Below are 27,070 nucleotides of genomic sequence, written 5' to 3' on the forward strand. Positions count from 1 at the left end.
AATTCTAAAAACATCTGAAAAAGGGTTCTGCTGATGGAAACAATGGGTGGTAACAGCATTCAGTGAATTTATTGTTCCAGTGAGTGGTTTTCAGTGCAGAATTTCTCAGAAGAGCTGCAGTAGGTAGTTTTTTCTGTGACTTCATATGCAGTTGGAAAATACCCACTTCATCTTGCTTGTGGTGTTTTATTTAAACTCAATTGGCTTAATCCCATGGCAGCCAGGTTCATTTGATATTTCTCCATTAGCTAAGCACTGCTGGACGCTCCAGCACAATATGCTTTACGTCAAGGAGTGAAAAACACAGAAGCAGATTGTAGCGTTGGTAGCATTCCCTGCCATTGCCCTTTTGTTCCTATTGAACATTGTGTTCTGCCATGGAATAGTAATGAGGCTACACTGACAAGAGGTGACATGACAAGCAAGACTGAGGTAAGGGAAACCACTTGGACTGCATCATTATCCTTGAGCTCCACAAACTGCCCTTTGTTGGTTGGTGGCCCAATGCCCACACATCTTCATTCTTTTTCTGGATCTTCCTTGCCTTATTGATTCATTCTGGGTGAAGAAGCTCCTATAAAAAAAAGCCAAACACCTCATCATTGCTTCTACATTGGGAAGTGCTATTTCAGTTGCTAGGGGATGTGCTTAGAAAATAAACCCAACTCTTAAAAACACTATTTCCATTTCAGGCCATCTTACCTTATGCTGTTCTGTTGTTTCAGCTAATTTTCCAAAGAATCATACCTTGGTTTAGTTGTTCTAGCTATTAATATCTGTGAGGAAGTCTTAATTAAGACTTTAAACTGCTTGAGAACTAAACTCACATGCATGCATATATCACAAGGAGCCTATCCTCTGGAAAATGTTCCAGTCTCCCTGAAAACTTCTTGAAACCTCTAAGCTCTACGTTACCTTGCCAAAAAGGGAGTTCTCACCAAATCATCTTCTTAGTGGAGTCCAGACAAACACCCTTGGAGTTTTTGCAGCACTTGGTATTAAATTAAATGTGGTTTTAGTCAGAAAGTGGGTGGGAGGAAGAGCAGAGGAACTTAGTATTGGCAAAGGTACAGTATAGACAACCCTGGAACAACTAATTAATGTAAATTGTAGGACAAGGTCTATGGGGTGGAATTTCCTCTCTGTCTCTCTTGCTCCATGGAAAACAACACAGGGAGGGAGAATTCCGGTGTTATGACTCCTGAATCTGCTATGGACTTTAGGCTCTAGTATGCTGGCGTAGGGCCCTACAGACAGGCAGTAAATTTTCTAAAGGCAGTCTCTAGAGGCATTCCTGCTGATCAGTTCCCTGTGTCTCTTCTGTGCCTGCTAAGGGATATAGTAAAATGTAAAGGGAAACATATTTTATGTGGTCTAAGCCAGATACAGCTATTAAAATCTGGCACCTATATGTCTGCATGGCTAAATGCTACAGCAGAAATGGTCTGCAGTGTGGAGCAAGTTGTTTCATTGTACTGAATTCGATAGGACCTTGGAAAACAGTATCTGTGCTAGCAGTGTAATCCAAGTCAGTGCCAGGAGCATCTAGGATGCAACAGAGATACTTACAACCGAGACTGGGGATTTTTTTGTTGCTTTCCCCCCCCCCCCCCCCCCCCCCCCCCCATATTAGGGGGGAAATACCTCATTCTACTCACACCATATGAGGAGAAATTAAAGGGTGGTATGATAGAATAGGAAAAGGACCCCCAGATACTTGGGGGTACCAATTACCCCCAGGTAATTGGACTGAACCACTGTGTCAGCCCAAGGAAGAAAAGGGAGGAACAAGAACAGCTTCTCAGGCATCTCCATCTACCTAGTCATACTCAGCTTCTGGGCTCCTCAAGGTCTCACCAGCAACAGCTTAAATATTTTTCCCAGACTTTTTGGGCTACTGCTAAAGGAATGTCATTGTCTTGGTTGAGAAGCCCCAGCAGGCCTGATCTTTTACCCATGGACTGCCTGGAGAACAGTCACCAAAGCCATTGAGGGCCATGAACTGTTTTTCCTGGTTTCTGTTTTGATGCTGACAAGACCAACAGCTGGCAGGGATCCCTGTGCATGTCAGTGTGGAATTTGGCAGTTACTGTTGTTTCTGACTGCAGGAGATGATCCTTTCTGTTCTGAGCAACAGGGAATTCACCCAGTTGAGGTGGTGGTGTGGATGAGGATGACATTACCTCTACACTTGCTTTGGTACTATTAACCATGCTCCTTTTCGGTTTACTCCACAGATATTATGTGGGAAAGAGATCCCCCGCTGGGTGAATCGCCTGGCCTACTTCAGCTCCTGCATCCCCTTCCTCCAGAGCTGCCTCCCCAAGGAATGGCTGACCCCAGCAGCCCTGCAGAGCCACATCAGCCTTGGTCTCCACAAGGAGGAACAAGGGGACACAACGGATGAGGAGTCCCCCTCCACCTCTGCAGCCCCCTCAGCCTCAGGCACATCACGAACCTGTAGACATACACGGGTCTAAACTGCCCAGTTTGCCCCCATATAACATCCCTCTCTCTTGTTCTATTTATTTCTCACACCCTTTCGCACACATTGGCTTCTCTCTTCAACAGACAACACAGGAGAGGGAAGACCCTTTCTGCTTCAGTCCCTTTTCCAAGGACTGCCGCTACAGTTGCTCAGCAAAATGACTGTGAACTCCAACACAGAACAGAGGATTGCGGTGACTAAACTGTATTCTCCTCCAAGGGCCTCCATGATCCTTGATCTACAGAGAACTGCTGACTCTCTCAGGCATGAGAGCATGTGTATGGGCAGAGTGCACATACTGTGATGTTCCTTCTCTGGAACTGTTTTAACTTTTTATCTCTCCCTCTACGCATTTAAGACCAGCAGTCTCTTCTCTGTTTTGGCTGGGCTTTCCCTTCCCCAATGACAAATCACCTGCCCTCGCCCAGTGAAGGAACCAGAGCCAGAACTCAACCTTCTCATCTCAGACCAGCAACAAACTCCACTCAGATCCATCCCTTTTGTAACTATCAGGTTTCTAACTCATGTGAAGGACAAATGAAAGGTGCTCCTGTTCTACAACCACCTGTTTTCAGTACTCAAATTTAAGAGCTTAAATGATTGTCCTGCTCTTGAAAATAATAACAAAGAACCTAGAAAATGAATGTGTTACTGTGGCTTTTCTTTGGGGTCAGAAAGAGCATGGGGCTGTGGTGATTAGAGGCAGCTACTAAGTAGATGCAGAGATGACTTGACCATATTGGTGCTTTTTGGCACAGAACCCTCTCAGTTTTCCTAATCCTAGGCAGTGTTCCCAGTTTCCTTCCCCCCTCCCCCCCCACCCCCCCCACCGATTCCCTGGGGAATCTCTCTCCTAGCTGACATTTGCTGGCTGTATTTAGGGAAATGGCCTTCCCAAGCACAAGGAAGAGGAGAGTGAATCTGATTGGAAGGTCAGTATCTCCTTCAGATTTTCCTCCTGCATTCACAGACATAACACATGGCTTCAGAGCCATCCTTCCCTGGCCTATTTTCGAGCCAACCTAAGAAGGTAAAAAACAATGGTGAACCCAAAGAATGTCAACCTGTTCCTTTCTCCTCTCTCTTTGGAGGTAGAGGGGAAAACTTAGGGCCACATCTAGAAAGCACAAATGACCCCTCCAATGCATGGGCCACCATGGTGCCTTCCGCTGTGTGCACTATTTCAGTGGGATGAAAAATGGGCAGAGCTGGCTCACTGGCCTCTCCAAGCTGGCTCCTGACAAGAATCTGGTCCTTGGATATATTTATGCTAATTCTGATAGCTGATGAAAAAGCATAAAATGAGGAAAGGACAAGTACACTAACTCTTCTACTCAATTACCTCACTAGGAATTCTAGTCAGAAGGTGTAGGAAAGAATGAAAGGGGAAATCCGTCCCCTCCCTCCCTTGCAATTTCTCTTGGCTGCACAAAGGAGAAAGAAAAAGGAACAGGCAGTCTGTTGAGGAAGAGTTGCCATTTTAGAAATGGTGTTCTCAATAGCTACTACCAAGTCAGGACTTCCATCCTGGACCCAGAGGGAGCTACAAGCCCTTAAAATGCCGGTTGTTTCCTTTTTTTGGTCACAAATGCATGCTAAATCCAACCAGCTGCTTCATTAGCTCAGGTATACAGGAGTGTGTGCTTTCAGGGCTGAAGGTCTCAGCTATGATGCACATCATGTCTGCACAAACAACATTTAATAGTTTGTTATATGTGCATGCCCTTAGTGAAGCAGGAGGCTCTGGAGAGATCTACTGGATGGAAATGTAACTCACAGGATGGCCTTGCTCCATTGCCTCCTGAAGTGATGCGTGTTTAGGCAACAAAACCTTTACAACATGCCTCTTTTCCATCCTCTGTGCAAACTGCTGCAAGTTCTGTACTGAACTAAAGTCATGTTCCTTATTAACCTTGGCTACCCACAGTCAATGCTGCATTGTGAGCAATTCTGCAGCTCCTGGTAACCAGTCCAATACCAATCTTGTATAGTATGGCTTGTCCAGGGATGTTTAACACCATTTCCATCATGATCTCCATGCCAGGGTCCAGAAACTGTATTGCACAATGTACTGTTTCACTCTGTGTTCCCCTGCAGTCGTGGTCATTGCAGCTTAAACCATTGCAGCATTGCAAGCTTCATTTGTCTGAAGTTACCAGGGTTTCTGCCAACAGCCAGCAGCACATTATGTGCAATGAATTTTAAAAGTCCTTCTCAGGGGAAAGTGAGAAGAGGCTTTCCCAGACCATTTGTCTAGGCCAGGGCAGTCAGAAACACCTCGTTCCCTTTGCTGTGACAAAAGCCAGCCAGCCATCACCCTTGTGCTTCTGCTCTGCACCTTCAGATGAAGCATCATGTATACATCTAGGAGATGGGCTCCAGAGGCACATTTCACACAGAAAATCCTCTCACAGTACTTTACAAAGTAAAAATGCTTAACTGGATGAAAACCTGGACAAGAAAACCACACTTAGCCTATTTGGTAACATAAATATGTACTTGAAATATTGGGAACAACATCTGGGGCAAGCTGTGAATGTCATAAAACCCCCAGATTTTTGTTTATCCACTTTTATGTTTGCCTATCTCTTTATGACAGTATGGGTCAGATCAAGGAGGCATCAAACCTCTGCTGTAAATCAAACCCAGAATATATTCTAATCTTCAAAACTATTTCTCCCTATACTTCTCTGTTCAAGGTGACTGATCAACCAATAATGAACAGAACAAAGTGACACTGTGGAAATAAAATATATATTGATGACAACTTTATGTCTGTAATTTAACAGCACTTTAGATTATTAAATATTAAGACATTTTACAATCCTAATTTACTGTTCATCTCTGGCACAGTGTGTTTGTCTTAGGCATTTTTATTATCGTTCCAATCATTATAAAATTGTTGTTATTACATAATTATATCATATTTGTATTCAGTTACACATTTACTTTCTCTTGCTGCTTTCTCTGTATAACACCACGTGGAAATTTTTAAACACCAACAGCAGTTATCAATGAAAACAAAAGAACACTGTATGAATCTTAGCAAGAGCACCCCATAGCAGTGGAACAAACTCTTAACCCTTCTTCTTACAGCCAAGACTTTTGGTGTCCATTTAAAAGCTGGGATGAGAGGGCACCAACTCTGCACATGGGCATCAGCAGCTGTGGGTTACGTCTCCAGCAGTGACCAGGTGGGACACTAAGACTGGAGGTGAGGTTAGCCTAACACTGGAATATTAAAGGTACAAAACAAACTGTTGCTAGGGAAGGCATAGAAAAAGAGGGAAGCAAGTAATAACCTCTTTTCTCAGCATGTCTTCATCTATAGTAGCAACTTCTTTAATTTCATGACATTATTCTTTCTGATTTCTCTCTGGTCAGTTGCCTTCCTCTTCAGAAGTCTGTGATTTGAGGCCTATTTTTCTCAAACTATTTAGAAGGGACACTTGTGCTTTCAGAGGCCCTGGTGTGCTTGTTTCCCAGCACAGAGCCTGTGCTCTGTGACGAGTTCATCCCAGGCTCAGCACAGCATGGGGATGGACACTGACAGATCTGTTCTCTCGCTCTCACTGCTCCCAGCTGGGTGTCTGCATGTCGCATCTGGAATTCAGACCCATGTTGCTTTTGTGTTACTGAGGTACTCAAGAAATAGTCATTTCCTGCTATGTTGTTTTTTATTCTTCAGTTCTGTTTCTTTCTCTCTAGATTGGTAGGGCTCTCAGAACAAGTTAGTGGATATTGGATTGCAAAAATATTAGCTTATCTTACTATATGTGTTTGATTTTATTCTTATTTTAGTTTGTATATATGTGCTATCTAATGAACATAGTCAGAAAACTTTATTAAGTACCTCCACCACTTCCTTGATTAATGGAGAAAACCAAAGGAAGGGATAATCAATGTTCCATCTTCAAATGTTTTTAAATTACTCTTTGAGTTGAGGCAGCAGGTGCCTTGTTCCACTTCATCTCTGCCCTGCATGCCATCAGCAATGACTTGGAATGTCATTTCTGTGTATGAAAAGGCAGTGTAGTGACTCAGAAGTATGTAAAAGAGGACCTGACAGTCTCCTATTTCCATCTGGTGATTGCCACAGGCTACCATAACAGGGCAGAACCTCGGGCTACAATAATATGTAAAAACATTGCAGCCTATGCCTGGGGAATGGGTGCTCTTGCCTGTAACAGGTCAGCGCGTGTGGCTGTAGCTGAGATGCGCTGGGGTGGATGGCACAGCACATTTAATTCCTAGCACATATCAAGGACTGTTGGCTCTAAATAACAGCTAAGGCTGTTCACTAGCACTGCTGTAGCCAACTTTGTTTTGAAAACGTTTTTCTGGTTCATTTTGGTTGGGACAAGGGATAACACTGCAGAAAAACAGATGATCATGGTCGTCAACCTTCTTTGCTTAGGAAAACAGGCTGCAGAATGAAAAGACACAGCTCCTGACTAGGCCTGCTCAACCTAGTGTTCAGCTCCTAAAGTAGGCCTGCTCCTTGGTGTTCACCGACGAGCTGTGACGGAAAGCGTGAGGGGGGTGCGTGGGCGATGGGAGCGGCGGGGCCATGTGGGAGGGAAGGGGGCTGAGCCCAGCCGCGGCCGATGCCCAGCGAGGCCGCGGGCTCTCCCCGGCCGCCCGGGCCGCAGCGGAACCGGCGTGCCCGGCCGCGGGGCCGCTCTGGCGGAGGGGCCGCTCTGGCGGCGGAGCCGCGTCCCGCCGGAAGCGCCGGGGCCGGGCCGGAGGCGGGAGGGCGGCGCCGGGCCTGTGGGGCGGGAGCGGGGCATGGAGAAGCTGCGGCGGCTGTGGAGGGGCCGCACGATGACCTTTGGGGTGCCCCTGCTGGTGAGCGGCGCGGCGGGGCCGGCAGAGCGCGGGGAGGCGCTGGCGGGGCAGGGCCGGGGCCGCGGCGGGCGGAGCTGCGGGGCGGAGGCGGCTCCAGGGTGGGCGCTCTGCTGTGCCCTCCTCGGCAGCGGCCCGGCGGGGGGAACCGTGTGCTGCCCGGAGCTCAGGGACACGGTTATCAAACATACTCCTAAAGATATTCCTAACTGGGAACTGAGGAAAATGCATTTTGCAGGTGGTTTGGGTTTGTTTTTTTTTTTTTTTTCCTGTGAAACACCACTTGTGTTTCTTGTCTTACTTTCTTTAGCTTTTCATTGGGTTTTAAACTGCAGTGGCACTGTTGGTGTGATAATTTGTATATCTAAATAAATGGATAGATTTTGAGTGAAGTAAGTTGAGGTTATAGGTAGGAGCTGTGCTCGAAGTGGTGAGTGAGGCATAACTTTTTATAGTTGAGCTTAGGAGAGATCAGTAATGTCGAAGGATTAAAACAAAATTATAAGACTCTCTTACACACACTACCTCTGTAGATAGTACACATTTGGTTGCACTTCTCTGTCCTAAGTACCTGTGTTCATTAGGGGGAAAATGAAAAAACGCAGAGGCACTTACGGATAAAAACTCAGGAAGGAAGACAAAAGCAGCACAAAGGCCATTGTGGTTTCTGTTTGTGCAATTCAGGTCTCCTTATCCATCTATACAATTAGTTTGCAAAAAGTAAGCAAATTTCAAAGTGGATAAAGAATAAGGCAAAGGATAATTCCAACCCTTTTATAAAGCTACTAGATAAATCAGTGCCATCTTCCTCAAGTATTCAGCAGCATGCCTTGGAAAAATGGAATGGACCAAAGAAGGACATTGACACTTACTAGAGTTAATACTTTAAGGCCATTATTTTAAAGGGATATTACTGATGTTCTATAGTAAGGACATTTATTAAAGTTATGAATGAAGTATCTTTTCTCAAAATATTGGTGAAGGCATTTGTAAGAAATGGAAACAGTTAAACCAAACAGACCAACAAAACAATGTGATAATACCACAACTACATGAAATCATTTGCATCAGCAGCTCCACTCCTTGCTGTTGCACACGAACTTTGCCTACAGCACCCTTCTTGAAGTGATCATGCACAGTGTTACAGCTCATCAGGTATCCTGCTTGCATGCCTGTGTACCTGAGAGGCTGTCCAGGACCGTGCTGCTTTCATACTTAGACCAAATTTATTTTGGTTTCAGATTTTTTTATGTATGAATGCTCTGACAATATTCTTCAGTTTAATAACACCTTGCTTAGATGTTAAAGATTGGATATAGTTTTAGCTTATGGTGCTTTTGTTTATGTAATTATTTGAAGCTTGCTGCTTTTCTTCCAGAATCAGGGAAGATCAAGCAGTTTGGTAGTCTCTGGTGCAATTTTAACCCTCTGGAGGGCCTGGGGAAAATACTATGTGATTAAATAATAGATACTTAGAGGTGGTGACCTAGTGGAGGAAAAAAAATCACCCCTGCTCTTTAATAAGTGTATCAGATTAACTGGTGTGGTAGGTGAGGAGATTCAACTGAAACACAAGATTCTGATTTTGATAAAACTTTCTACATTATCTTCCCTGTGAGGATTGCATTTCAATGAAGTAGGGCAAAGATATGTTTCTTTCCTTTTCAGTTCTCAAAAGGATTAAAAAGATGCTATAAAATGTAGTTACCCCACGCTTGCCAAATGAAAAGGTTATCTTTGGAGGTAAGGTAGGTCCTGTAGAAATAATGTGGGCTGTATTATTGTGAAAAAACAGAAATGTCATTACAAGATGGAGGAACTTGTCAAAAGTGAAGTAAAACATGAAACAGGATTCTTCCTGTGTACTCATTCCTCAGCTGGAGTAATTTTTTAGCTCTGTGGTGCCATTCTGTCACGTTGCCATGTGGAGGTGATGAGGATGAACTGTAAAGTCTAGAGGAAAGCAACATAAAAGGTAAAGCTGACATTCCACCTTTAAGGATGTTTGAAGGAGTTGACTTAGTTTAGTTTAGAAGAGTCTGCAAAGTTCTGTACATTGAGAGTGATGATTGCCTTTCATCGCTTGGGAGAGTACCCCCAAAACAGATGATTGTGTGTTAGGAAAATACTGCTGGTTTTTAGCAAAGAACAGTCTGATACGTAATGAGGGGTTTTAAGATGAGCTTGACCATCCAACTGCCAGCAATGGCATAGATTGTCCCAGTTCTGCTTCAGTGCTGGAACCAGGACTTCAACATCCCAGGCCAGGCCTGTGGTTGTACTTTTGGCCATCCCCAGTGTTTTTGCAAGATTTTCCATAGGTCATAGCAAGAATTTTTGAGACTGGTTTCTTTGACTTTGAACTGCTTAATTTCATTCTGTTCCTGTTGTGACAGAGCTTTTTCCTCCAGACACAATATTATATAGAGAAATATTCTATTATATTTCTTTCCAGGGTTTCATGTCTCCCTGCCTTAAAGTTATTCTCCCTTGTGAATACTTCAGAATGTTTCTGACTTGCTGTCCAAAGGCTTCCCAGGGAGTAAGAAAAAGGAAAATTCATGCAATTGTCAGTTACCCAGCTGTCTATGGAGCTCTGAAGGCACCTCTGAAGCTGAACGGAATTGTGCTAAAAGATCAATTACAGCAAAAATGACAGTGAATTTAGGCAAAGAATCAGAAGGAGCATGCCTTTGCAATCCTTTTAATTCTGTTGAATTTATTAATAAAACTGAAACCAAAGGTTTCTGTTAGATTACTACATTCTGTACCTAATTTTTTTCTCTCTAGACTGATGCAGGACTGTTCTTCAGTACTGCTGAAGTTTTCATCAGTACCATGTTTGCTTTTTTGGCAGGAAAAAATCAAATGGCTTTCATATCTTGTCATTTTATACTGTGTATTTGAATGAAAGGTCCCTGTGCCGAAATCACTGAGGCTTCAGGGTCAAAGAGATAGTAATTCAAAGAAATGGATGTCTCATTACACCCCCCCACCCCCCCCAAAATATATCTGTAAAAGATTTCTTTTTAATGTAAATTATTCTGATTTTTTTTATTTGTTCATTTGGTCTTGGGGCTGCTAGAATATTTCAGTGGAGAAGGAATTTTCATGGTTGATCTTTAAACCTCATACTGGCAACAGCTCTCAGTAAGATGTGTGAAGCACAGTTTTCAGTCTTACTTTCTCAGTAGCTGAGAAAAGTGTTTCTTTGTGAGCAACAATGAAATTCTAGGGGCTAGGATTTAAACTTGCAGGAAACCTTGAGTTGTGAATTTTTCTGTAACTGTGTAAACTTTGCAGATACAGTATCTCTGTGTGGCATGAACAGTAGGCATGGAGGAGATAGTGATGTAACCTGGTATGGAACGTCTCAATGGCTGGAATGTGATCAAGTGAGTAGTCCCAAAGCATTTCTGACTATGGTATCAACATCTGTGTAGATGTTGGGATGAACTCCAGCAACCTTACAGCTGTAGCTGAAATTTGCTGTTGCAGTAGAGGGCTGTGCCACCTCTGTGGTAGCTTAAGCATCTTTGTCACCTATGTTGACATCTCTGTTTGCTGTTTTGATTACGGGAACTCTTTCCTTATCACATAAAGCTTAACTTACAAGTCTTCAGCATTCATGGCTCTATTATAAAAGGAGCTTCAGTTTCTGCTGGTTTATATTCCACAAGCACCTCTACCTGAGCAAAAGGGATGTGTCTGTCAATGTCATATTGCTGCTGTGATGCTTCTGTAAGATCATGAGAGAGCAAGGCTCCTTGGCTTGCTGCTGGTGCATCCAGCATCAGAGCTTCCTTATGGGACACCAAACATGTAAGGTCACCTCTCTGGCACGCTTGGAATATTTGAAGTCTGCTGGAAGTTATTTTTTTTAACGGGTTTAAATGATGGCTCTACATCATTAAGGAAACAAGTTTGGATTTCAAAATTGCAAAGTAGTAACGAATGTAAAACACATGTTAAACCCCCCCCTATTGTTTCATATGCTCACAGCACTTCCCAAGACTTGCCTTTGTGGTTGTGTCTCCACCTGATTCTAGGCAAGGATTTTTCAAACTCTCCAAGCTGCAGAATGAAAGTATAGATGCAGTTCCAGTTGTGTCAGTATGTTACAAGAAAAAAATTATGTTCTGAGTATCTGAAGTGACATTCTAGCAGAAAGAAAATATAGTCTATGGTTCATTTGATGATTTTTATTGCACACCTAAAATAATATCACTCTGTGTGTATAGTAATGCAGATTTTGAGATTTGCACTATGTTGCAACATTTTCCATACCTATAGATTTTGACTTCCTTTCATTTTTCTGGGGTTTTGTGGGGTCTTTCCCCTCATCCTGTAACGACTGCTTTTACAAGTACTTTGCTTCTCCTTCTGGATCTCGTCTTTGGTGTTTTGCATGTCATGCCTAGTATTGCCAAAGGAGAAGGTACAGGTAGCTTGGGGCAGTGAAAGATTTCACTATGAATAAATATGATTCTAAAATCTATTTCCACTAGTGATTATTAGCACAGACTGTACTACAATGCCATCTACGCTGCTGCCTTGGACAGTGCAAGTTTACTTTGATAAACACTTGGTCAAGGGATGCCAAGAATGCATGTCATGTACAGGACTAGGAAAAAAGGTCAGGTTAGAACAAGTCCCTAACAATGCTGCAGCAATGTGATCGGTGCTTCTAGGCACCATTAGAGAAGGTCAGTGGCATCTCAGGCTCTGGTTAATGAGCTAGTTGTTTTGACAAACAAAAGCAAAACAACTTTTCCAGATATCAGGACGTGAAATTACATGTCTGTTGATTAGTTTTGTTCACTGGTGTGAAGTTAGGGTCATCTGGGAGCCAGGACTGATGCCCGGAAATGTTTTGCAGATATATGAAATTATATTTTGCTGTCCTGTGAGTTACTTAAAGTAAAAGTTTGCAGGGTTAATGGGTTAAATTGTAATGGATTTTTAAAAATTCAACATTTCTGGTCAATTTCATAAAAAACGGCTCTATTTGGAGTCCTGGAGTGTGCTAAATACAAGGCACACTTTTCCCCACAGATTCTGGAGGATCTGCCTGTAAAAAGATGATATGAACACTGGAAATACGGACAATTTTTCTTGGGAGTAATCATGATTCTGAAATCTTACTGTTGCTATCAGTGTCTATGAGTAGAAACTGTATTACATTATCTTCTGATATTGTTTAAAGAAGGATTACTGCAATCAGTATTTTTGACTTTTAGATATGTCAGTGTTATTGCTAACATCTTTCACATTATGGCCTTGAACAATTCATAATATTGAGTTGCAGGACTTTTATTAATATCTATTACTTCATGTAACTTCACAATAGATTTTGACATATGTGGAACAGTTTATTTAGATGTTAATACATTTTTGAAAGATGAATAGAAATTAACATTCAGCCACGAGAAGATAATTCTGACTTCTAGTATTTGTAGATAAATTGTGATTACCTGTAAAAGTCACAAGTATTACATTTGCAGCCTAGAGGGGCAATAAATACAAAACTGTTTTTAGAATTTAAAAGTTGTTGCTGTCAATCAGTGAATAACAGAGTGTTGCTTCAGTGACTGGGATTGTACATGTTGGGTCTCTAGGCCTATGATGAGATGTGTCTGATGTCGGCTGTGCTTCTGCTTTGCATCTCCTCTTCATCTGTGTGTGTTTGAATCCACAGTGTGGAGCTGTTCCAGACAAAACCAGCCCTGCAACTGTTAGTGCTCGTGTGGAAGCCAGAGTGTTCAGGCTGAATGGGCTTCTGTGGAGTCCAGCGTGTGCAGTCTGAATTAGCTGACTTCCATCTTTCAGTTGACAGTTAGATCTTAAAACTTCTGAGTTCTCCTTTTGAATCAATGCCTAAAATTTTTCATTTTCAATCTTTGAGAACAGTTTTCCAGATATATGTGGCAAACAAATAGGCACTCTTTAGTACTTCAGAGTTTTCCTCTGTTTCATTTCAAAACATAAAGGGTGCATTTGCATTGTTTAATGCTGTTAGAATGGACTAACCTGGCACTCGGGGGGGTTTGAGGTTCTCTGTTGAGCCTCAGAACAGGCAAGTGTGTGTTTAGTCCTGCCCTAGGTCTCCCACTTCTTCTGGGGGTTGTGATGGTAACAGTGTAAGATTCATGTTTGTTCTACAGAATGTTTAATCTTCATTCCTTGTTCAGGATTAGCAGTAGGGAAATAATACTTACTGTGGCTTCTTTTTATGTTCTTTCATGCAGGTTTCAGTTTATTGCAGTTTTGATCAGGGCCTAACACATCACAAGAATACCAGCTTACCACAAGATGTGAACGCTTTCTCATTGTAGTTTACCTTGGCTAGATTTGAACCTGTGAGCTGTGGAAATGATAATTTTAATAAGGAATTTAAATTTTGTTTTTTAGAAGCTTATGGCGAAAATGAAGGTGGTGTTCAGAAACTGCAGCTCAGCCACCAGGACAGACTTGGGTTTCAAACAGCTGGAGCTGCAGAGTGAAATTCCTTTGCTGTCTGACCAGCCCAAGCAATGTGTGTAATGAAAAATGACAATGCTGTGGCTGAAAATGCCCTTTTTTGCTCATGTTCACATTGAGGAACATATGGGCTTCTATCTCTTCTGCATTATTCTATTACATGCATTTCTTTGGTTTAAAACCTATTATGAGTTGGATATTTCACACAAAATTGTGAATAATAAAATAAGAAAACCAGAATAACAAAAGTTTTGTTTTCTCATAAGACATTGAATAATAAGATTGAAAGGTTAAGGACAGGATTTTTTTTTTTTTTTTGTTCTCTGGCCTGTAGCCATTCATATTTGCAATCTTTAAAATCATGGCTTTGAACATTCTCTTACTGAGCCAATTAACCTGATACCTTGGGCCAAGTTTAATATTCTGCACATGTTCTACCTGCTGTGCAAACTACACTCTGCTTTATCAGTCAGTAACAATTGGCTTCAGTTTATGCCAGCAGCTGTGTCCTGAAGGCCAGCATGGTGTCCATGTGGTCATCTACTGCTGCATTTCATCCCTTTTTGAGTGAGTGCAGTTCAGCCTTTCTACAGTGTGTGATTCTAGCATATGCATTAAGTCAGAGTATTCGCTTACTTGATGTACCTTTGAATGAAATAACTCCTGATGGATGCATGGGTTTGGTTTCTGTTTTCCCCCAAAGGAGACATCTGGTGTGAACCTAAAGTTATTTCTATTGTTTTGTAGACAAGAAGTAAAGGTAGGCCCTCTTTTTCTTCCATTGAGGGTGAGGAGAGGATTTAGTAAGTTTCTGAGAAGACTTTGTTCTGTTTTTCTCTCTGCAGTTTCAGTGTTACAGCCAGGTGCAGGAATGGCTGTGGGAAATTAACTTTTGAGAGTAAGAGCTGGCAGAGGGGGGCGCTTCAGGTTAAGATGACTTGCCTGGTCTTTTCTGGGACTGGCAATTTGCCCTGCTACTTCATTTAGGGAAAAGAAAAGAGACTTCAGTCTTCTGGACTGCCAAATTGTCATCTTTCACTGGTCTTACACTGCACATCTGACAGTTCTTTAAAAAGGAACCCCCAAAACTCTCTTTGCTGTGATCACTGCAAACTATACTAAAAGAATTCACTACTGCTCTAGTTTTGGAGATCTTGATGAATAGCTAGAGAATTCTGTAGCAGTAGTCTTGAAGAAGAGGTTAGAAAATTACCATGTTCCTTCTTTGTATACACATCATAACATTTTCTAGCACCGCATGATTTGCGTTGGCAGCACTAAACATTGTGATTTGGTTAACATTGTGATTAGGGATTTATGACTTTGTAATTATCTTTCACGACTGGTACTGTAGTAGGAATGGCTTTCTCTAACAACAGGAATGTCTGTTACATGGCATTTTGCTGGTACTCCCAAATAAGCAGTTTCTTATTATTTTGTTTAACCCAATGAAGTGAAGTTGGGTGCTTTAGATTATGCAGGAATCTAAAAAAGGGATCTGTTGTAAGTCCTAAGTTCTGCTGTTATGAGCCCTCAATGACCACCCACTGTAGTTGGTGACAAATACAAGTATTTGCCATCCTAAGATGTGGTTCAGGGGATCAGTCTGATGCCATCTATAACTGATTGCATAACATACTTCCCAATGGAGACATGAACAAATAGAATTTTTAAAAGAACGTTATTAAAGAGAATTTTATGTCATTTTTTTACATAAAATGTTTATTGAGGTTGCTGAGTGTATGTGACAGATGGTGCTCTTATGTCACATCCTATCTTTCATTTTGTTTTGGAACATGCAAGTCTTCCATGCATGCATAATTGCATTACAACATTGTAGGGGTTTTTTGTGTACTCACTGAAACATAAAGGAATAATCCAATGTGGGATCTTTAACGGGGTTTGTGCTAGCAGTGCTATTAAGCTGTTTGCTTTGGTGTTAAGTGCTGGCTAACTAGTATGGTTAATGATCTTTGCCTCCCTAAGTTAAACTTCAGGTGTAAAGGAAAAATGAGAAGTTACTATCATTTTATCAATCTGCTGAGAGCATTGAAGTAACGAGATAGATGATGATCACTATATAATGTTTCTTTCTCTGCATTGTGAAACAAATAAAATGAATAGTTCCCTCACAATCAAAGAATACAGTTATTTATGAGCTTTGCAGCTTGAGTATCCTTGAGATGCCAGTGCCTTAATATTTTATCATGTACATTAAGTATCTGTGTGATTCTAAAATTGTAATGAAAAAAATTAATTTTTATTATATGTGACATTACTTTTCTCTCTTCAGTTAACAGGAGAGTGAACTTGATCCTGACTTCATTAGAATGGTGCCAGCCTAACTTATATTTATATTGCATCCTGAATTGCTTCTACTGTCTTTTTATGCCTGGACTAGTGGATGGAACATACTGGACTTCACTGTTGCTTTTGGGTTACATTAGGCAAATTTGTACATTGTAGTGTTTTTTTAACTGAAGAGTGTTTTGCAAAGAACGTAGAGATTTTCTCTGTTTTTTTACAGTTTGGGGAATTAGAAAAGTATGTGAGACATACAGAATATGCAAAGCCAACAAGCCAATAATGGTGCTGGAAATTTTGAGTATTATCCTGCTACGAATTATTTTGACTGGTGATTCCTGCTGGTTCACTGTTGTCTGTAAATACAGCCAAGTGAAATCAAGGTAGTCAGGGCATCTTCCCTCACAGTGCCACAGAAGAGAAAGGAAACAGTTAAAGCCAAGACTAGTACTACTCCATGCATTGTCAGACACTGAGTCCTTTGCTACCTTTAATAGTATTACAGTTGCATAAATTCATTTATACGTTCTTTTATTGGCTTTTGAACACAGTTTTCAAAAAGATAATTGACTGAATAGCTGTCCATTGCTGCTCTGGCTTGTGTAGATGAATGCAATCCATGCTCAGGGCTGTCAGCTGACTATATTGACATGCTGTTGGTTCATTAAATAAGTGCTGAATGTGACTGATACTGGTCTGGTTTTGCAGTAAAGTCAGACATCATCTTTGGTTCTTTAGAACATTGATCAAGTGGGCTTGTAAACATTATTTATATTCTTTGTGTGTATCCTGTATTTTGCAAAACTATTTAATCTTAGTCCTAATCTTCCAGCATTACACTGTGTAATGTTTCAGCAGCATTTGTACTTTCTTACAGCATCAATGTGCTTTGTCTCTGATGGTGCTTAACTGATGTTTCATGGTAAGATAAATCAGCCATTGCAGTACTGGAAGTGTAAAGGCATCTGTACTGGTAATTCCTGATAAGGTAAATGTGCCAACTGTTATGCTGTTTCTACTGTATGAAGAGCAAAGGTTCATCACAAACCAAGTGGGTTTTTTCCTCTAAGTAGTACCAAGGTGTTGCGAGTAAAACTGCAGTGTCAGGCCAAAACCTGAATTCCAAAACAGGAAGTGAGAGGTGTGTGTATCAACTTCTCTGCTGTGCACTGTGTCATGGATGGTTGCTGTCAAACAAGCGATAGGATGTGATGAGACAAAGTGAGTAGCACGTGACTTACTTCATACAACAACCTTGCAAAAACTTGATTTTTCGTAGCTGCAGTGTACATTACAGAGTTTTCAAGCTAAAGAATGTAATATTTCCTCTTTAGCTTGCAGCATGACTTTGTAAGCCAAAGTCTTCCAGTTGTTCATATTGCATCTCATAACAGGAGAGTTTATTGTTGGGCAGATTAATTTTTAATTGATGTCACATGAGATTGCTGCTTTTTGCCTGGTTTAATAACTGAACCATTTCAAGTGCAGTTGCTTTTGCCTTGCCATAGACATTATTTGACAACATGCTAATATGAAAAAAAGGCAATAAGCTCTGGTTTGTAGCAGCCATAAACTTGTCTATAGCATTTCAGATTTGTGTTTATTAGGACTTAAAGTTTATTAACACAGTGGCTGTAAATTAACATAATACTTGTTAGGAATTAAAGAAGATTAGCTAATGAAAATTTATGCAGAGGCATCAACCATGTTAGAATTCCATTACAGTCTGATCCTTGAGATTTTTTTAGCATTATGTGCTACCATATCTTCATCTGACAAATCTTCTGATTTGATTGAATAAATCTTGAATAATGTCCAATTTCTTTTTAACCATTTTGAACACTTTATTTTCTGTTTTCTGTTACTTTTTTCTTACCAAAATATTGACACAAGGAAGACTTTTCTTTCTTTTTTTTTTTTTTTTTTTCTACTGAGTATTTTGATAATTCAATATCTGCAAGATCACCATTAATCCCTTGAAACATTTATGGCACAAGTATGATGCCATCCAGTTTTTGGTCATTCATATTTCTAGTTGCTGGACTTGATACCATATGATGATTTTCTGATTGGCTTTCTGATACTAGTGGTCTGTGGCCTAGCAACTGGGTGTTCATATTGCAAAATTTGTGTCTAAATTTGTGTCAAAAATTTGTTTTTGTTATCAGCTAGATTTTAAAGCTTTTGGAAGGGCCAGAAAGAGGCTCTGGAGGCTTTAACTCCTGGCTGTTGATGAAGGGTTTCTTCTTCTTTGGTTAGAGTACATCCGTTCTGGGGTACCAGTCTGTACCTTACCAGCATGGAAGTGTGTGCATGGAGAGAGTGTTCATGTGCTTGTGAGTAATTTAACCTGCTTGGTGGGAAGTAATACAGTCCTGCAACTTTGAGAATGAATGAGTGTAGAAGGCAGGTTTTTGCTTCTAATTTCTAATTCTTTGTGGCCACAGTGACATGAACTTCCACTTTCTGGAAAGACCATGCACTTTGACTACCTGCACAGCATAATTATAACAATTCTTGGACACAGGCCATTGCTGCAAACCTAATATGTAGTAAGAAATCAGCCAGCAGTGTGTAGAAAACAGTAGTTCAGCTACAGCCTGTAATGAAGGACTGTAACAGCAAAGTTTCATGATGAAAGAGGGTGGTGGTGGTGGATTTTGTCTGGATTTTTTTCCTACCTTCACTCAGGTCCTTAGAGCTTCCTCGTGCTTCCACCTTCCTTAGACATGTGTTTCTAGATGTGAAGCCTTTTGGCCTCCTATGCATTTTCATTAACAGAGAACTGCAGACACTGTGAGGTCAGAGCAGTAGCAAGGGACCTGACTCTTACACAAAACTATATTTCTAAGCTAATTTTCAAGTCTCTTCTCTTTTCAAACAATACTTGATCTTTGGATGGTCTATCCATTTCTAATGGTAAAAATACATACACAGTTTTGTGATAGCACTCTCTCATAAGAAAGAATAATATAATGATTTCTTATGTGGATATGAAGTTCTCCCCTTTCTCCCTTTATTATTCTTAAGCTTCACAGGCATGGAGGAAATTGCAGGATAACTAAGGAGTAATAAAAGGATAGGTGTGCTGGATGTGATTTCTTAGCCTGGGTGATAATATGTTATTGAACTATAGCTACAGTCATGGTCTGTTCAGAAGCTTAATTAGATCTGTTACCCACAGACATCAGAGTAAGTCAGCGTGGCATTGTTACTTCCCCACAGCGTTTGAAAATTTATGAGAATAAAACCTGTGGCAGTGAGGTAAAGGTTCCTTTGCTGCCATTATGTCAGGAAACCACATGGGGAGGGAAAAGAAGGGGTAAGAGAAGAGGAAGTCCCTGGAAAGTCTGAGTCATGTAGCAGCTGTCTTCGTATGAAGGAGGAAATGTGTGAAATCCAGGCACAGAGAGTGGAAGAAGACACTGGCACACTTATTTTCTAAAGTAATATTTTTTTCAGCTCCTGGTGTTTCTGTTGGAAAAATAGTAGAGTCCCTTGGTAAATGAATTGGGTCGGTATGCACAGTATTTTTTGTAGGTGTGCAAAGCATTCTTTTCTGTAACAGTCCTAACACATCTGTTTTCATTCTGTTTTCAGCTCTATCTCATTGGAGGATCTTTTGGGCTCCGTGAATTTGCTCAGATAAGATACGATGTTCACAAACTACATGGCAAGGTAGTTTAAATTATTTTCTTTGCTTTTCATTTCCTTATGCCTACATGCTGCTTTCTAAAGAATTGATAGGACAAGCAAACTTGGTGTAGGGGATTTGCCTTTCACTGCTTGGCCCTGAGCTACAGCTGAGTCTCACAGGCAGTAGGCAGAGTAGGTGACAATAAAGGGTCCAACATGATGATGAATCCTTTGCCATCTGTGAAAAAATCAACATAAATGATAGAAACATTTTGTTTGTTTGGTTGATTGCAAGTGGCAATTCTGAATCCTGAGAAGGAAGTGCAGCATGTCTAGAAGGAGGTTATTACAAGGGTACTGTATCCAATTTAGACTAAGAAAACTGGTATTTTAAAAGGTTCGGTTTTCAAACAATTCTTGGCAGTGAGCATATAATGTTAGATGGTCTCCAGGGCTTGGCTGTGCATTGACTGAGACAAGCAGATACCTTTGACATTGTGCTACATCCTGTCCTTTAAGCCTTGTGAAGGAAACAGGAGCTAGTCTCTACCCATTGTGTCAGAATATCCTGTATATAAGAAGCCTCTTTTTAAATGAACCTGAAACCTTTCTGAGTGATATAGCATGTTTACTAGTGCTACTTACCCCTCCAAGTGTAACACTAACTCCAAATTGCACATTAAGTGATCTGAAAGGAGTGTGTCAGTTTAGCAGAAAGTAATATTGGCTTGCTTTCCTTGGTTTGGTAATATGCAGGTCTGCTATTGCAATGCAGAGGGACTTTCTGGTCTCTCTTTCTGGTTTCTCAGAGGTGCAGACTTGCAGGTTGCACAAAGCAGCTTTAAAGACTCTATGCAACTTTATAGGAAAAAAAGTTGTGCAGGACTCTGAATACTGTAGCTTTCTACTGTGGTGAAGTCTTTGAGATCCTGAGCTGTTGAGAGTCAGGAGGAAAAAACCCTTTGTTTTGTCTTAGACACTTGTGGACCATGCAAATTACTTTAATAATTTCTCATTGTTCTCTGTGTTGCATACCTGGCTATGGCCTTCCATGCACTGTGTGGCCCACTCCTGCTCAGAACTGTATATGACAGAACCTGTAGATCAGGGAGAGTAATCTTACAAATCTTTTCTATAGTGCTCAATGGGGCACGAATTTGCCTGTTGTGTTTCTGTTAGTTTTTGGGTCAGATTCATACTCAGTGTATTGCATTTGACCCCCATGATCTGCTCTGTAATAGCGACTCAGGGAAAAACACTGTTAATAGTTGTGCTAATTCAGGTCTATGTGACTCTTTCTTCCAGCATTTATAATCAAGGAGAGCATTACTGAATTATTCAGTTGTACATGAAAGCTCTGAGTGGAAGCCACTTCACCCTGGAGTTCTTAAACTCTGAAAAGCTAAAAGAGGCCTTCAGGTTTATGCTCTAACCAGTATTACTTAAGCCTGCAGCATATCTTTTGTGTTTTCTTTTTCTTTTCCTTGCAGTTTTATTCAGAAGTCAATGACATTGAAGTAAAGAACAGTGCAGTATTGGCTCAGAACTAGCAACACCAACTTTGGGCTTGTTTGTAGATGGACAAATCAAAGCAATGTGTTTCATTCATTTCTGTTTCTATGTCCATAAAAACAGAGTTGAAAGCCATTCTAATTCACTAAATAAGACAGCCAATGAGATCTGAATGTATTTTAATGGATTAAAAAAATCTAGTTTAAAATGTACGTGGAACTCAGGAAAAGAACATTAATATGAGTAATTTAAAAGTGCTGTTAAAATCCTGATGCTTTTCTCTTATAACACAGTTGCAGTATTGTAAATCCTTGTCAGAACAAGGACAGATGGACGAGTGCTCTTATTGCGGGGTTGGACAGTTACATGCAAAATGCAATGAACAATAAAAGAAAGAAGATTTTTTTTTGTTACAGCTTCTCCTTTAAAATAATAAAATAATTTAATTAAATAGCTGTTTTAATGCAAGGAGCTCTGGAGACTTTCACAGAATTTAAATGAATTAAGCTTGTTAGTTCTACTGTCAGAAAAGGTAGGATTATTATTTACATTTTACTGCTAAAACAATGGAGGTTGCACAAATCTTAAAGCAGGCTAGAATTCATAACACCCAAGTGCCTGTCTTTTCTGATTATATTTTAAGGATGTACAGACCCCAGTATGTCACCTTTTGTAAGCATGATTCCTGAATGTTTTCTTGCTAATTCAACTGCTAAAAACACAAAAATTAAACAATCCTTTTGTGGTAAATCTCTAATACATTTCAGATGCCAAACTATGATCCTTTGCCTTCAAAAGTACCTGTTCTTTTCCTTTTTCACTCTTAACTTCATACTGTGGTTAGAGGGAAACCACATTCGTTAGCAACTTCTCAGTCACAGTGATACTCAAAGGCAGCACTGCAGTGGAACTGCTGCTATGTAGTCTGTGTTTCAGTGACTGAGGGGCTAGCTTCCACTTTGGATTCTTGTGCCTTACTGAAAAAAGCTGCATTAGTAATAAAGACTATGTTATTAATGTCAAACTGACTTTTGAAGAACGTTCCCTGATAAAGGTATTAAAATTCAAGAGAAAATGGTGGTTTGGACCTTTGAGGGAGTATGATTTGGTTGTGATGCATTGGGCTGGGGTAGCATTAGGGTTGGGAAGGAGAAAGAGCCTACAGCTGTAGGTGGAGTGGAGCTGAGAAGGGGCTGCAAAAAGAATTGTGTCCTCTTGGTCATGTTGCCTGTGTTTTGGAATCTTGGACTGCAGCTCGGCCAATGCTGAGGATAGAGAGACAGAGCCTCGAGCTGCAGTTGAAGAGGGGCTATTGGAATCTAAAGAGTAGATAGTTCACCCATTTAGTTCATCTTTGAATATCAGGACCTCAGATATGGCTATCTCTTGCAAAAGCGAAAAAACACTTTTATCTTCTCAGGATACCTAGATCAGTCCTATTCCCTCAGCACAACGAATGCCCTGCGTTTAAAGGAAGCTTGCTGAGGCTCTTACTGATGTAGTGCTTGTTTATGCTGCTCAGAATTCTCCTGAAACTAATTGAGGATTTCTCCATTATATGTTGTTGCCAAAATGCCCATTAATGAAGAAATCATTAGGTTAGGTAATTCTTCACTATCTAGGAAGAATTTATGCAAATCAAAATTGCTTACAGAAAACCAGGTATGCTTATGGGAAAACCATGTACAATTAACAGAGAAGAAATTAGTAGGTTTGTATGGGCATTGTTCCAGATGCCTTTGTTCCTAAATGGAAGACCAGGCTCTTTCTTTTTCTTTGTTCTTGTGTATGTTATTGGAGATGTTTATTTAATTTATATTTTTTACTGAAAATGTAATTTATATTAAATATAAAAAATGTTTTTTCAACTATATAACAATCAATTATTTTTATATACTGTGCACCCATTGTTGTCATTCCAGGTGTTGTATAGCCTTACTGATTCAGATTTAGTTTTGGATATAAGAATCTTGGAACATGGGGTGTGGTCTAATAAATGCTGGCTAATAGCTACTGTAGAGAATTGAAGAGAAATTATATATATTAACTGTCTGGAAAAGTTTATGCTTTCCTCCCATCAGCAAACCTTTTAGAGTAAGAGAGTTTTTAAGCTCCAAATTGACCCTGTTGAAGAAGTATCATTGCAAGGCTGGTTCTCAGACTTTTGGGATAGGATAGGACTGAATGAGTTCCTCCAGGGTAATGTGCAGCAGAAGTGCTTCTAAGAAAGCTGGAATCTCTATACCATTTTGTTAGGAAACAAAACATCAATTTGCTTTTGAAGTCTGCTAATGTTTCCTGCTGTGGGTCATGTACAATAGTATTACATACTTATCTCTTTACAAGCTATGAAGATGCTGTTCACTTTTTCTTTGTCCTGTACAAAGTGAGTGCACCCCAAAAGTAGAATGCTAAGAAATAATACTAATGTTTTCTGTCTTAGTGACGTAGAAGGTAGAGGCAGTAAAGAGTCAAAATTATAGAATTTCAATTTCTCCTCCATGAGTTTTACCCTCAAATTGATTATTGTGCATTTAAATATGCATGACTGTTGCAGTGTGTTCCAGGAGTTAAAATCCAGATGAAAATTAAGGTTCCTCACCTGTTCTTTCACCATTCTCTATTAGCAATTAGCCTGTAAACCCAGAAAGGGCAATAAAAGAATGGTGGTGGTGGTGGTTGGGAGCATACTCAGTAAGCGGACTAGGAGTGTAAAGCCTGCTTTATGCAGACTGAAGATTGCCTTTAAAATTTCTTAGTTAGTGTCTTTGACCAATTGACTGGCATGTAGCTATCCATGAGGTGTTGCTTATTGACACCTGCAGAGTGTTAGTGTTGCCATTGTAAATCTTCATTTATTGTATACTTGCTTTGTCTTAAGGTACTAGTTCAAGAAATTATGTAACTGTCAGGATCTCAGCTTTCATTTTACAATCCTGGACTTGAATTGCAAAAAAGAGTGCAGGTGGTGTGTAGAAGATTATTCTGGAAACCTTGCTGTCCTTTGAAAAATGAAAGGGAAAAGAAAGTTAACATGATCACCTTTGGCACTCTGACTTTTCTGGTTTACAGCAGTTTGCATAGTAGGGCTTGATAGTGGTGAAGCACGTTGACTGTCTGGTTGGTTATACTCAGTATTACAGGTTTAGAATATTGCTAGTTGGTCCCTAGTGCTGTTCTTTAACGTTGTGTCTTTAATCTCATGAGTGAGTGTCAGGAGACCCACAGCAGCATGTGATTTAAATAACACCCACTGATCTCACTAGAAATTTTATATCCCTCTTGTTCAGATTCTCTCTTTAGCTACCTCCTTCACCACAGAGCTCCTCTCTGCCTATCTCTTTTTTAGTCTGTGGAATATAGGTAATTAATGCTGCTCCACTTTACACAGGAAATAGGAAAGTTAATTAATTCAAATAAAAGGAATTATTTAAATTCATATGCATATTAAAAAGTTTCCTCATGTGAGATCCATTTCTTCAAGTGTTCTGGGTCAGGGTAAAATAGCTAGGAAGAAATAGGAGCAGAGAGCTGACGGGTTTCCATGAGACTTTATGTCAAGCAAGAACGTATCAGAAATTTGCCTCAGAAGAGTGTAGGAAGTCAGTCCAGCATTTTCTCATTGCTATAAGTGTATAGTTAAGAGGTGGTATCTGCCTATTAGAGTGCTTTCATGTTGCTGTCAAAACATTGCTCTGTTCACACATGCACCACAATGAGTTTCACACTGTTGAGTCCAGATGGGTGCAACTGCAGCAGCACAGTGTTTAAATGAGGTTCAGCATCCACTCAAAAGGGAGTACATCTGCGAGTGACTGGACAAGGCTGTGCCTTGTTGATGGCTGGCACATTCCTATTGCTGTCCTTATGTAAACTGCCTCAGGTATGTCTATGGGAGTTGCACATATGGGCACGTCCTGGAGTAGTGCAGTAGAAATTGTCTGTTGGTTATTGCTTCCATTTTACTTGCCTATAAAGTCCATCTGGATAGGACTTCTGTGCCCCGGGAGAAGTTTGGTTTGTTTCTTCAGTTTGTTTGTTTCAGAAAAAAGAAGCATTACAGAATAAAATGTAAGTTCAGTGTTTAGTGTAATGTTAGTATGGTTTATGAATAATGTTGTTATAATTGTTATAATTCTAGATGTCGCATCATTTTTTCCTTTAAATAATATGTTTCATATGAGGTGAAAATTCTAAAACAAAATCACTTAAACCTCTGAATATGTCTATAGTGTTTAAAATTACACAAATCAAATGATTTATTTTTATTTAGATTTGTGGAATATCAGTGGATTGTCTCCATTATGACACATACTGTGAGCTACTGCATGAATCTGGTTTACTGCAAGCTGATTTGTTTATCTTGTTTGAGGACCTACTTCTGTCTTAAAAACCAGTGTTTGCTCTATTTGAAAGACTACCAAAGATGCTAAGAATTTAACTAAAATGGGTAGCAAGATGAAAAGATGTGTATTTAATTTTCTTCCACAAACTTTTCTATTGACTGAAAACTGCAAGATATACTTACTGCAATTCTTAGTGGATAAGCATCTGTGTTTGAAATCCTGTTACACCTTGGTGTTCCCCAAGATCCTCAGTCTTACCAAAACTTGATGGACTTCACCATTTCAAGGAGTAATGGGGACAGGACAAGTCACTGTGATTGGACTGGACTGGCAAAGTCCACAGTGTTCTAATAACAATTAATGGACTTTACTGCTACCAGCCCAGATTGTCCCATGCACTCAATTACGTGTTCTGCAGGCTTTCTGCTTTATTTTATTCCAAGTGGATTTAGATGGATTAAGACTCATCCTCTAGGCTTCCTGGTGTGCAAACGCCCCCTACCAATGTTAAGGTCAATTTACATTACCCCTGTTAATACTCAAAATACTCTAAATGGGTTCTTTGTATTATTAAAGATAAGGAAGTGAAATTTCAGTGTCTGATCAGCTAAATCGAAATGTATGTTTGTGGTGCTATGCACTATGTCAGGGTTTCATCTTGCTCATTTTTCTATTGTCTTAAGTGAAATGCCTAGTTTGAAATAGCTATCTAGGTAGTCCAGAAAGGAGGTTTGAGAGGAAATGTCCCAACATAGGTTTCATTCAGTTTTAAAGTCGATACTTGAGAAATATGTTGTCCTCTTTTGATGGATTGAAAAATGGAGATTTAACTTGAGATTTTGTTATTACCCCATTGCAGTGAGACAATTACCTTCCTTAGTGTATGAATATGGTTATATTTTATTTGTGAACAACAGGTGAGATAAACTTCTACCTAACTTCAAGATGCAGACAATTTATGATTTTGTATATATCTTTAAGTGGGACTTAGTTTCTGAAGGAATGCCCTTCTACAGCAGACTGGAGGAAAAGCCTAAGTAGAGACTTTATGCTTCAAGTCAAAAGTATAGATGAATAAAATTAGGTGGCATGAAGCCTGCCCTAGATACTCATTTGCTGGAGCTTCATTGGCAACCTAGCAGATGTCTTGAAGGTAGAGGAACTCTTATTTAATCTGTTGTTTGTGCCTGAGGCATTCCTGTATTCTGAAGAATCTGATTCCACAGGAGTTTGTCTTTAAAGCATCCTGCTTGATTGAAGTGTGAACAATATCAGAATATCTTCAGTTGGTGTTTGGTGGAATATTTTGGATGGGAAAGGTATCCTTTCTTAACCTGTCAGCCAAGGAATGTGGAATCATTTTAGCATCTGTCACTGAACTTGGCAGAATAATCAAGTCTTCTCATCTAGCATTTTAGCATTTATTTATTTATAACTACATCTTCCTGGGTTTAATTGG

General features: G+C 40.2%; 2 protein-coding genes across 2 annotated transcripts in view; both read left to right on the top strand.

Annotated features, from left to right (window-relative positions):
• The window catches only part of LOC132329040 (deubiquitinase DESI2-like), a 50,266-nt gene extending 47,134 nt beyond the window's left edge, over positions 1-3,132 (top strand). The window contains exon 5 of the mRNA XM_059849654.1: positions 2,238-3,132. Coding sequence (XP_059705637.1) covers positions 2,238-2,480 — 243 coding nt within the window. The 3' untranslated portion in view covers positions 2,481-3,132. The remainder of the gene's footprint in view (positions 1-2,237) is intronic.
• Positions 3,133-7,184: 4,052 nt separating this feature from the next.
• The window catches only part of LOC132329042 (cytochrome c oxidase assembly protein COX16 homolog, mitochondrial), a 44,904-nt gene continuing 25,018 nt past the window's right edge, over positions 7,185-27,070 (top strand). Inside the window, exons 1-2 of the mRNA XM_059849657.1 lie at positions 7,185-7,336; positions 19,718-19,795. Coding sequence (XP_059705640.1) covers positions 7,277-7,336; positions 19,718-19,795 — 138 coding nt within the window. The 5' untranslated portion in view covers positions 7,185-7,276. The remainder of the gene's footprint in view (positions 7,337-19,717; positions 19,796-27,070) is intronic.

This window comes from Haemorhous mexicanus, chromosome 6 (assembly GCF_027477595.1).
Source record: "Haemorhous mexicanus isolate bHaeMex1 chromosome 6, bHaeMex1.pri, whole genome shotgun sequence".
Classification (NCBI taxonomy): domain Eukaryota; kingdom Metazoa; phylum Chordata; class Aves; order Passeriformes; family Fringillidae; genus Haemorhous; species Haemorhous mexicanus.